The following is an 11,765-nucleotide window of genomic DNA, read 5'->3' as shown; positions in this document are numbered from 1 at the left end:
CATTTACTTTGATGTTGGCTACTGGTTTTCTGTAGATAGCTTTTATTATGTTTAGGTAGGGGCCTTGAATTCCTGACCTTTCCAAGACTTTTACCATGAATGGGTGTTGGATTTTGTCAAATGCTTTCTCTGCATCTAAGGATATGATCATGTGGTTTTTGTCTTTGAGTTTGTTTATATAGTGGATTACATTGATGGATTTCCGTATATTAAACCATCCCTGGGATGTAGCCTACTTGATCATGATGGATGATCATTTTTATGTGTTCTTGGATTCTGTTTGTGAGAATTTTATTGAGTAATTTTGCATTGATATTCATAAGGGAAATTGGTCTGAAGTTCTCTTTCTTCGTTGGGTCTTGTGTGGTTTAGGTATCAGAGTAATTGTGGCTTCATAGAAAAAATTGAGAAGAGTACCTTCTGTTTCTATTTTGTGGAATTGTTTGAGGAGTATTGGTATTAGATCTTTGAAGTTTTGATATAACTCTGTACCAAACCCATCAGTTCCTGATTTTTTTTTGGGGGGGGTTGGGGGACTAGAAAATACAGTTTCTATTTTTTAGGTGATACGGGACTGGTTAGATCATAAATCAGATCCTGATTTAACTTTGGTACTTGGTATCTGTCTAGGAATTTGTCCATTTCATCCAGGTTTTCCAGTTTTGTTGAGTATAGCCTTTTGTAGTTGGATCTGATGAATTTTTTGGATTTCCTCATTTTCTCTTTTTATGTCTCCCTTTTCATTTCTAATTTTGTTTATTAGGATGCTGCCTATATGCCCTAGTTAGTCTGGCTAAGGGTTTATCTATTTCATTGATTTTCTTATAGAACCAGCTCCTAGTTTGGTTGATTCTTTGTATGGTACTTTTTGTTTCCACTTGATTGATTTCAGCCCTGATTTGATTATTTCCTGCTGTCTGCTCCTCTTGGGTGAATTTCCTTGTTTTTCTTCTAGAGCTTTCAGGTGTGTTGTCAAGCTGCTAGTGTATGCTCTCTCCTGTTTATTTTTGGAGACACTCAGAGGTATGAGTTTTCTCTCAGGACTGCTTTCCTTGTGTCCCATAAGTTTGGGTATGTTGTGGCTTCATTTTCATTAAACTCTAAAAAGTTTTTAATTTCTTTACTTCTTCCTTGAACAAGATATCATTGAGCAGTGTTGTTTAGCTTCCATGTATATGTGGACTCTCTATTAATTATGTTGTTACTGAAGATCAACCTCATTCCATGGTGATCTGATAGAGTGCACATTATTATTTCAAACTTCTTGTATCTGTTGAGTCCTGTTTTGTGACTGATTATATGGTCACTTTTGAAGCAGGTACCATGAGCTACTGAGAAGAAGTTATATCTTTTTGTTTTAGGATAAATTGTTCTATAGATATCTGTTAAATTCACTAGTTTCATACCTTCTGTTAGTTTCACTGTGTCTCTGTTCAGTTTTTATTTCCATGATCTGTCCTTTGATGACAGTGGAGTGTTGAACTCTTCCACTATTATTCTTTGCAGTGATATGTGTCCTTTGAGCTTTATTAAAATTTCTTTAATGGATGTGGATGCCCTTGCATTTGGAGCACAGACATTCAGAATTGAGAGTTCATCTTGTTAAATTTTACCTTTGATGATTATGAAGTTATCTTTATCTTTTTTATAACTTTAGGTTGAAAGTCAATTTTATTCGATATTAGAATGGCTACTCCAGCTTGTTTCTTGGAACCATTTGATTGAAAAATTATTTTCCAGCTTTTTACTCTGAGGTTGTATCTGTCTTTGTTCCTGAGGTGGGTTTCCTGTATGCAGCAAAATGTTGGGTCCTGTTTATATAACCAGTCTGCTAGTCTATGTCTTTTGATTGGGGGATTTGTGTCCATTGTTTTTAAGAGATATTAAGGAAAAGTCATTGTTGCTTCCTGTTATTTTTGTTGTTATAGTTGGAATTCTGTTCATGTGGTTATTTTCTTTTATGTTAGTTGAAAGATTACTTTCTTGCTTCTTCTAGAATGATGTTTCCCTCCATGTTTTGGAGTTTTCCCTTTCTTATCCTTTGAAGGGCAGGATTCATGGAAATATATCATGTAAATTTGGTTTTGCTGTGAAATACTTGGTTTCTCCACCTATTGTAATTGAGAGTTTTACTTGGTATAGTAACCTGGGCTGGCATTTTTGTTCTCCTAAGTTCTGTATGACATCTGCCCAAGATCTTCATGCTTTCATAGTTTCTGGGGAGAAGTCAGGTGTGATTCTGATAGGTTTGCCTTTATATGTTACTTGACTTTTTCCCTACTGCATTTAATATTCTTTCTTTGTTTAGTGTATTTGGTGTTTTGATTATTATGTGATGGGAGGAATTTCTTTTCTGGTCCAAACTCTTTTGAGTTTGTAAGCTTCTGTATGTTTGTGGGCATCGCTCTCTTTAGGTAAGGGAAGTTATCTTCTATAACTTTGTTGATGATTCTTATTGGAAGGAAATCTTTCTTCTCATTTATACCTATTATCCTTAGGTTTGGTCTTATCATTGTTTCCTGGATTTCCTGGATGTTTTGGGTTAGGATCTTTTTGCCCTTTTCATTTTCTTTGATTGTTGTGTCAGTGTTTTCTACGGTATCTTCTGCACCTCAGATTCTCTCTTCTACCTCTTGTATTCTGTTGATGATACTTGCATCTATGGCTCCAGACTTCTTTCCTAGGTTTTCCATCTCTGGAGTTGTCTGCCTGTGGAATTTCTTTATTTTTTCTACTACCATTTTTAGATCCTGGATGATTTTGTTCAATTCTTTCACTTCTCTGGATGTTTTTTCCTGTAATTCTTTAAGGGATTTTTGAGTTTCCTCTTTAACTGCTTCTAGCTGTTTACCTGTGTTCTTCTGTATTTCTTTAAGGAAGTTATTCAAGTTCTTCTTATAGTCCTCCACCATCATCATGAGAAGTGACTTTAGATCCATATCTTGCTTTTCTGGTGTGGTGGTATATCCAGGACTTGTTCTGGTGGGATTGTTGGGTTCTGATAATGCCCAATAATCTTGGTTTCTGTGGCTTCGGTTCTTATGCTTGCCTCCCACCATCTGATTATCTCAAGTGCTCCCTGCCCTTGATATATCTGATTGGAGCAAGTCCTTTTTCTAATCCTAGTTGAGTCAGAACTCCTCAGAGTCCAAATTTCTCTGTGTTCTTGTGATTCCTGGATCCCGTAATCCTGTGATTCTGGGTATGTCAGAGTTCTTGGCTGTCAAGCTTCCTCTGAGACCCTGAGATCCTTGTATGACCAAGCTCTTGGGATCCTAGGATCCTAAGATCCTTGGCATGTTAGAGCACCTGGAAGTGGTACCTCCTCTGAGGGTCGTGTGGCTGTCTGCAGAGTTCCAAACCAATGAAGACCAAGACCAACTGGAAGGAACCTGGTCCTCTGGTCCTGCGAGCCTCAGACAGTCCCGGTTGTATTGGAACAGATGTTGTGTTCCACTCACCAGTGATTAAGATCCTGAGCATGCTAGTGTGATTGGGGAGTGGAGAGTCCTCTGGGGACCATGGGACTGTCCACAGAGTTCATCCCCAAGGTGGCCCAGCACTGTCGCCAACTGGAAGGCTTTTCTTTAATTCTATTTTACAATATGGAAGAAGAGCTGGGTAGAATTTGCACTATGTCTACAACACTCTTATTTCCATTTAACATATTTAATATGTTTATCTCCTTGAATATAGGATTTAGCTTCATTCTACTTTCTTTCTTTCTTTCTATTTTATTCTTTAATCTTTTTAATCTGTGCATTATCCCATACATCCTCCCCCATCTCCAAGAGGATGGACCCACCCCCAAAGCTGATGAAGAGGGTAACCCCGTATTAAGACCAGCAGTCTCAGCTAACCTGGACCCTTGAGATCTCTCAGACACTGAGTCACCAACCAGAAACCATATCCCATCTGATATGGACCCCAGACACTATTCTTTCTACTTTCTGATGTCACTTTAATCCCTGAATCATAGATATTTTTTTGGGGGGTGGGGGGTGTTCAAGACAGGGTTTCTCTGTATAGCCCTGGCTGTCCTGGAACTCACTCTGTAGACCAGGCTGTCTCAAACTCAGAAATCCTCCTGCCTCACCTGGCTCCATTTATTCTTATAATGAGCATTTTGATGAAACAAAGCAAGCTGAACAATGTATGGTATGCCAGGCAGTGGTGGCACATGCCTTTAATCCCAGCACTTGGGGGGCATAGGCAGAAGGATTTCTGAGTTCGAGGCCAGCCTGATCTACAGAGTGAGTTCCAGGATAGCCAGGGCTATACAGAGAAACCCTGTCTCAAAAAAAAGAATAAATGCTAGGACAGAATCTATACTAGGCTGTTTTGTGCTTTATTTTGGTAGTGAAATCATTATCGCTCTCTTCACCTTACTTCAGGCTCTATTTTGATAAAGGCAAAATGCAGCCACATTTTTAACCAACCTATCACAAGAATTATTTCTAGGCAACATACTAAAATTATTTTCCTCTTAAACTTTTAATCCACTTTTTCACAGTTCAAATCACCCTCAGCACCACTGTCTTCCATGTTTCTACTAGAATAACCCATGAAGCCTCATGTAAACAATTGAATTGCTTCTCTAATACAGAGTTCCAAAATATACATTCAAACAAAAGCATGGTCAGGCATGTGAAAGTCATACCCAATTCCCTGTTACTGACTTCTGTCTTAGTTGGTGTTTCATTGCTATGAAGAGACAACATGACCATGGCATCTTTTATAAAACGAGCAAAACAAAACAAAACAAAACAAAAAATTTCCCATGTAATTGTGGCTAGATTACAGCTTCAGAGGTTTAATCTATTATCATCATGATAAACATCATGGCAACATGCAGACAGACATGGTGCTGGAGAAACAGATGAGAGTTGTAGATATTGATCCATAGTTGGCAGAGGAGAGTGTCTACCACTCTTGGTATATCTTGAACACAGGATGCATAAAGTCCTACTGTCACAGTGGTACATTTCCTCTAACAAGGCCACACCTTCTAATAATGCTATTTTTTATAAGGACAAGCATTCAAATACATGATCCTATGGCATCCATATCTATTAAAATTAAAACAGCATGACAATGTGCTTTGTGTATTTCTGTGTTTGTATGTCTGCTTGAATGGATATATCTGTCTGTGTGTCTGTGAATTTATGTGTAGAGGTGTGTCTGTCACACACACACACACACACACACACACANATATATATATATATATATATATATATATATATATATATATATATATACACATGTCTGTAAATAGCTCTGTAGTTATGTTATCAGTATATCTTAATATGGAAGTGAGTCTCCTTTTTGTAATTGTGTATGCTTGTGTGTGTATAGTTTATATCTCTTTTTTTGTGCATTAACTCATTTTTGGTGTTTGTGATTGATAGTTTTCTGTGAAAGAAGTAAGTTTCTAGGAACATTATCACAATATGTTTTTTCCATTTGCTTTCATGGACACATTTTCCACTCAAAACCTTCAATAATTTTGCTTATAAGATACAATCAGAATATTATCTGGTTTCCAACAAGGGCATATGCCCTATAGAACATTGTTTGTCTTTCAGCTGCACTCCTTTCTGAAGAAGACCAACTTCATTAATCCTGTTGGAGACAGAGTGTATATGAATGAGAAAGAAAAACTGCAGGCAGAATATGACATTTTTCAAGTTTGGAATTTCCCACACATTCTTGAACTTAAGGTGAAGATAGGAAAATTTAGTCCATACTTTCCAAAGAGTCAACAGCTTGTTGTATCTGAAGATATTATAGAATGGGCTACAGGAGGTAAACAGGTAGGTCTGAACTAGCTCTACTCATTTATATTTCCCAGCAGTAAACAATGATACTTAAGTTAGTTTATACTTCCTTTTGACTTACTGAAATGAAACAGATTTTCACAGGAGAAACTATTTTTCTAGTTTCCCATATAGTACTTCTTTCTTTTACTTTTTTATGTGACATATTATTAATTTATCAAGGATTTCTGACACGTTTACAGGGAATTTTCTATTGTATCAGAGACTATTTCTGGTTTTTAAAAATAAATATAAAACATTAATAAAAAGCTATGAACATTGTTGAATATAATTTCCAGTAAAGTATGAAATGTTCTTTTGGTATCCTGGTGATTACTACACAATGATTTTCCTGTCTTCTGCTGAACTTCTGATAAAGATCTTGAAAAGATTTTGGTTAACTCTAAGGAAGGAGGAAAGTAAAATGTAAGCCATTAATGTTGATTATATATTACTGTTTAATCTTTTATTGCAAACAGTTCCTAAATTGCCAATATCTGAATCCATACAGTAATATTTTGATGATCCATTTAGATAAACTATAACATAACGTTTAAAAAATTGCATATGGATTTTATATTCATTCATGTCTATGAAAGCCCTGCATATATGATTCATATTGATGTCAGAAGTATGATTACAATTCCTGTGAACTTGAGACAACTTAGTGCAACTCTGTGGAAGATGGAAATCAGACATAATTTGTTCATGGACTGCAATTTTTATTAACAGAAGAGGCCTCTCTCTAGACCTAAATCATACACTATAAAAGATATTGCGCACTAAGAGACCCTTACTTGCCTAGCTCAATTTTCGTAGTTCACTCAAATAAGGTTGTGTCTGCTTTCTTTCTTTGTGTGTGGGGTATACATCATAATAAAAATTTGACTTTGAATAAGTTTGTAAATGATATCTTCCATTATTTTCCTAGGTATACCACAGGTAGAAATTCTGGTGTAGATGGTTATGAGTTACCTAGTTTAAATTAGTCAATTACAAACTTTGTTGAATTTTCAATGTATCAATATGGAAAGTTTAAGCTTGATTTGTAGTGAAATCTCAGGATTCTCAGACAGCATGAAATCTACAGCTAGAATTTTTCTCAGAGTGATGAGGGGAGTCGTTCTAAGGGAAAGGAATACATGATTTGGAAGTTTAGCTACTAAGCTATGGACATATCTATATCAGAGGACAGAAATAAAATCTTATGCCCGTTTCAGCCAATTTTAACTTGAGTATTACAAACACATCGACTAGAAGAATAATGGTGGTTAAAAGCAATACAACCTGTGACCTATTCCAAGATATGCAGATTACCACCAATGTGGTATTTTTGCTTAATTTTATATAAAAATAAATCCACCTCCAATACAGATATTTCATATATGATGATGTATCATTAATCTTTTGACCTGGAGAAAGAAGGCACCTTTAATATGTAACTGGAGGTGGGAAGATACACCATTAATCCAGATAATTTGATCTTTGAAACCCCACATTCAATGTTGGATACATCATCTGCTATAGTCCTATATAAATCATGGAAGTATAAAGCTTCTGTTATATGTCTTCTTACTCTGGCAATGTTTGAAAAGTCTATTCCTTTCCTGCAATTTGAATCTACTTATTTGGAATTCGAGTGTATAATGATACCTAGCTGACAAATTTGATTTCATGGATCAAGCACATTTTGGATTCTTAGACTTTCAATTCTTGTCCATACATAGATGAATTAGCTTGACTACCCTCTTTTAGAGAGAGAGGGGCAAGGGAGAGAGAGAGGGAGAGGGAGAGGGAGAGGGAGGGGGAGGGGGAGATAGACAGGGACAGGGACAGGGACAGGGACAGGGACAGGGACAGAGATAGGGACAGGGACAGGGAGAAAGAGAGACAGAGACAGAGAGAGAAGAAAAGAAATTCATTGTGTTGTTCTAGAGACATCTGACTAAAACAGACATAGAACAATGCTTAATGGTGGAAATAAAATACATGAATTCATAACCACTCTAAAAGCACTATAGATAGTGCAAGAATGTAAGACAGAAGTACAAGTATTAGAAAAATATTAAATATTTATTACAAATATATAATAATTAACAAATACCTTTTAGTCACAATTGAATGTTGCTCTTCATTTCTCTATCATAATAAAAAGAACAACAAGTTAGTTTATAAAATCCAGTATTCTGTACTAGAAACTTATTACCAACATTGTAGTACATGTAAGAAACTCAATGGAATTTTCATTAAAATATGAAATGAGGCTAGGTATGTTTTGTGGTTCATGTCTTCAAGAGAAGCGTTTAGGAGGCAGAGGTATACAGTCTCTGCCCTTTTTAGCCATTTTGTACTATACAGAATGTCCAAGCCACCCAGGACTGCATATGGAGACACTGTCTCAAAAAATGATCTAAAACTGGATATGAATATATTTTTTCTACTCTTCTTTAAAAAATAGTGTTTAGAATCTTAGCAAGTCCAAAAAGAAATGATTATCACCAAAAAAAAAGAAAAGAAGAAAGGAAATACTGACACTTTTAGCACATACCTTAATTCCAGAGGTTAGTAGGTAATGAAGCAGAGAAGCAGATCTGGGTGGGCTCTATGTCATTTTGGTCTAAAAATGAGTTGAAGTCTACCAACACTAAATTGTGAAATGAAACCTAAAAACAGGAGTAATTGTACTTAAATATATGTGTGAAAAACATAAGTTGACTCTATGCATAAGAAGTTTGACCTAGAACACTATACTGAACAAGGGATGCAAAGTGAGCATGCACAAATCTGGAAATGTTTCATACAACATAACGATCCCCATCATTGAGTTTTTGGTAAAATAAACTGTTTTTCTTTTTTAAATTTTAAAACTTAAGAAAATCATTAATCAGCTTTAAACAATATAACTTTTACTCAAATTCACACATTATTTTCAGCCTTTGTAAAGCCTTTCTACCTCTGGAAACACTACCATAGCTTGATGCATATCAACTCAGCACTTCATAATCACAAATGCACTAGGTTCTTAATATTCTACTCTTTACCCCTGTGTACACAGTCTTTGTTATGGTTTGTAGTGCTAATTCATTGGGACATATATTTTTTATTTGAGATTTGAAAAGTTAGTTCTGTTGTTTTAGATGTTCTTTAGTTCCATTTTGCTCCTTGGTTGCTATCACTGAATATTTAATGTAAGCAATATGAGGATGAAGAGTTGATTTGGCTCTTTGATTACAGTCAAGGGCAGACAGGGTAGTAATCTGGAGAATGAACCTAAAACACAGACCATGAATGAACATTGCTTACAGGATTGCTCTACTTGATTACTCATACAAACCTGCCAAGAGACAGCAATGCTCACATGACATTTGTTACTCTTACATAAATTAACAATTAATATAATGCTTTGTACATATGATGGTAGGCTATTCTGATGGAAAGATGATTTTTACTTAAGGAACCCTCTACTTTTTCACTATACTTCGTATCAAAAAATAAATCATGTTTTTTTTCATAAATTTCTAGAAGTTGGGAAGCAATTAAACTTTTCATCAATTTCTTTGCACATATTAATATGTTTGGTAATATATTATATACTATGTGAAATGTGGTCCAACAGTTGGTATATGTAAAATAAAGTTATTGATATCATAGTATGCTAAAAATATTATAGGTATGGAACATATAGGCAAAAATACTCACTCCTATCAGCATGTGTCTAATTTTTCTCAGATGCCACCCTCCATTTGCAGTCCTGATTGTGGTCCTGGGCTTAGAAAATTCTGGAAGGAGGGTATGGCAGCTTGCTGTTTTGACTGTGTCCCCTGCCTAGAAAATGAAATATCTAATGAGACAAGTGAGTATTTGCTGCAAGGATAAATTCCTCACATTTATCATCTTCTACCCACACCTGGATGCTGGTAGCATCTAAAAGCAAACTAAACACAAAATATGCGACTTTCCTAATTAAATCTTTATAGGAATATGTTCATTAACAATGCCCCTGAAGGAAATAATTTATGAATTCACATACATTCAGACTCATTGTAGGTTTGTTAGAGATAGCATTTTCTTTTAAAAAAGTGTTTTAATGATTAAACTGCATTGTGAATTAGTTCTAAACATTTCATTTCAGTGATTTATTCTTTTATAACTGCATGTAGATTAGATTCCAGTCATGAATCCTTAAAATATTTATTTATTTATTTTACATTTGTGCATGTATCTGCATTGTTTGTACAAAAGCCCATTAAGAACAGCATAGAGCATTGGACCTACTGGACTGTTTCACTTGGCTTCTGTTCAATATTCAATATTTGGTATTCTGAACCAAGTTAACATTACAAATAAAATATTAAAATGATTTTGTACCAAAAGTAATTAACTATAATTATTAAAACATTAGTGCTAACTACATCAGCCACAATAGTTAAATGATTACTTATTTAGGGTTGGCTAAATACAAAAGGCTCACAGATAGATTTCCACTTCTATCATTTGTCATCTTATAGAATGACATGAAAGCCCATGAAGAACACTCATGGCCAATTAGATGACTTTGTGGTTGCATCTCTTACCTGTGAAGCTGATTACCTGAGTTATTCCAAGGGCCAATTTTGAAGTTGCCAAGTCCTAGAAGTCCTAGAAGTTGTCTTGTGGCATCCATGTGCTCCTATATACAACATACTCCAAAGTTATTGAGAATAGTGTAATAAAATAGTTTTAAATTAAAAAAAAAAGAATTTCCACCACTAAATACAACAAAAATTAAACAAAAAATGTTTACATTGTTGCTTAATATGTATGTGTGTATGTATGTAGTATGTATGTTTGTATGTATGTGTAGAGGATGAGTTTGTGTAACTAAGCGCAGACACAGACAAGAGGTATCCAATGCCCCACAGCTAGAGTTACAGAAAGTTGTGGCCTTATTACCAGTTAGAACATCTCTGGGTACATACTGAGAAGAGGTATTGCTGAATCTGCCGGTACTACCATGTCCAGTTTTCTGAGGAACCGCCAGACTGATTTCCAGAGTGATTGTATAAGCTTGCAGTCCCACCAGTAATGGAGGAGTGTTCCTCTTTCTCCACATCCTCGCCAGCATCTGCTGTCCCCTGAATTTTTGATCTTAGCCATTCTGACTGGTGTAAGGTGAAATCTCAGGGTTGTTTTGATTAACATTTCCCTGATGATTAAGGATATTAAACATTTTTTCAAGTGTTTCTCAGCCCTTCAGTATTCCTCAGTTGAGAATTCTCTGTTTAGCTTTGTACCCCATTTTTTAATGGGGTTATTTGAAATTCTGGAGTTCAGCTTCTTGGGTTCTTTGTATGTATTGGATATTAGTCCCCTATCATATTTAGGATGGGTAAAAATTCTTTCCCAATCTGTTGGGTGCCTTTTTGTCTTACTAACAGTATCTATTCCCTTAGAGAAGCTTTGCAATTTTATGAGGTCCCATTTGTCAATTCTTGATCTTACAGCACAGGTCATTGCTGTTCTGTTAAGGCATTTTTTCCCCTGTGCTCATTACTTGAAGGCTTTTCCCTACATTCACTTCTATATATTTCAGTATTTCTGTTTTTTTTTTTTTTTTGCTTTATTTATATTTCAAATGCTATCCTGAAAGTTCACCATACCCTCCCCCTGCCCCTGCTCCCCTACCTATCCACTCCCACTTCTTGACACTGGCCTTCCCCTGTGCTGGGTCATCTAAACTTTGCAAGACCAAGGGGCCTCTCTTCCCAATGATGGCTGATTAGGCCATCTTCTGCTACATATGCAGCTAGAGACACAAGCTCTGAGGATACTGGTTATTTCATATTGTTGTTCCCCTGTAGGGTTGCAGACCCCTTCAGCTCCTTGGGTACTTTCTCTAGCTGCTCCATTGGGGGCCCTGTGTTCCATCCAATAGCTGACTGTGAGCATCCACTTCTGTGTTTGCCA

The 11,765-nt window shown here is 35.9% G+C and overlaps 1 protein-coding gene across 2 annotated transcripts in view; it reads left to right on the top strand.

Moving 5' to 3' along the window:
- LOC110315215 (vomeronasal type-2 receptor 116-like) overlaps positions 1–11,765 on the top strand; it is a 27,053-nt gene that overhangs the window by 8,626 nt on the left and 6,662 nt on the right. For both annotated transcript variants that reach the window (XM_029534713.1, XM_021189326.1), the window contains exons 4-5: positions 5,589–5,816; positions 9,549–9,672. In XM_029534713.1, coding sequence (XP_029390573.1) covers positions 5,589–5,816; positions 9,549–9,672 — 352 coding nt within the window. The remainder of the gene's footprint in view (positions 1–5,588; positions 5,817–9,548; positions 9,673–11,765) is intronic.

Source organism: Mus pahari, unplaced genomic scaffold (genome assembly GCF_900095145.1).
Source record: "Mus pahari unplaced genomic scaffold, PAHARI_EIJ_v1.1 scaffold_10981_1, whole genome shotgun sequence".
In the NCBI taxonomy this organism is placed as follows: domain Eukaryota; kingdom Metazoa; phylum Chordata; class Mammalia; order Rodentia; family Muridae; genus Mus; species Mus pahari.
This window is presented reverse-complemented; position numbering and strand designations above follow the sequence as displayed.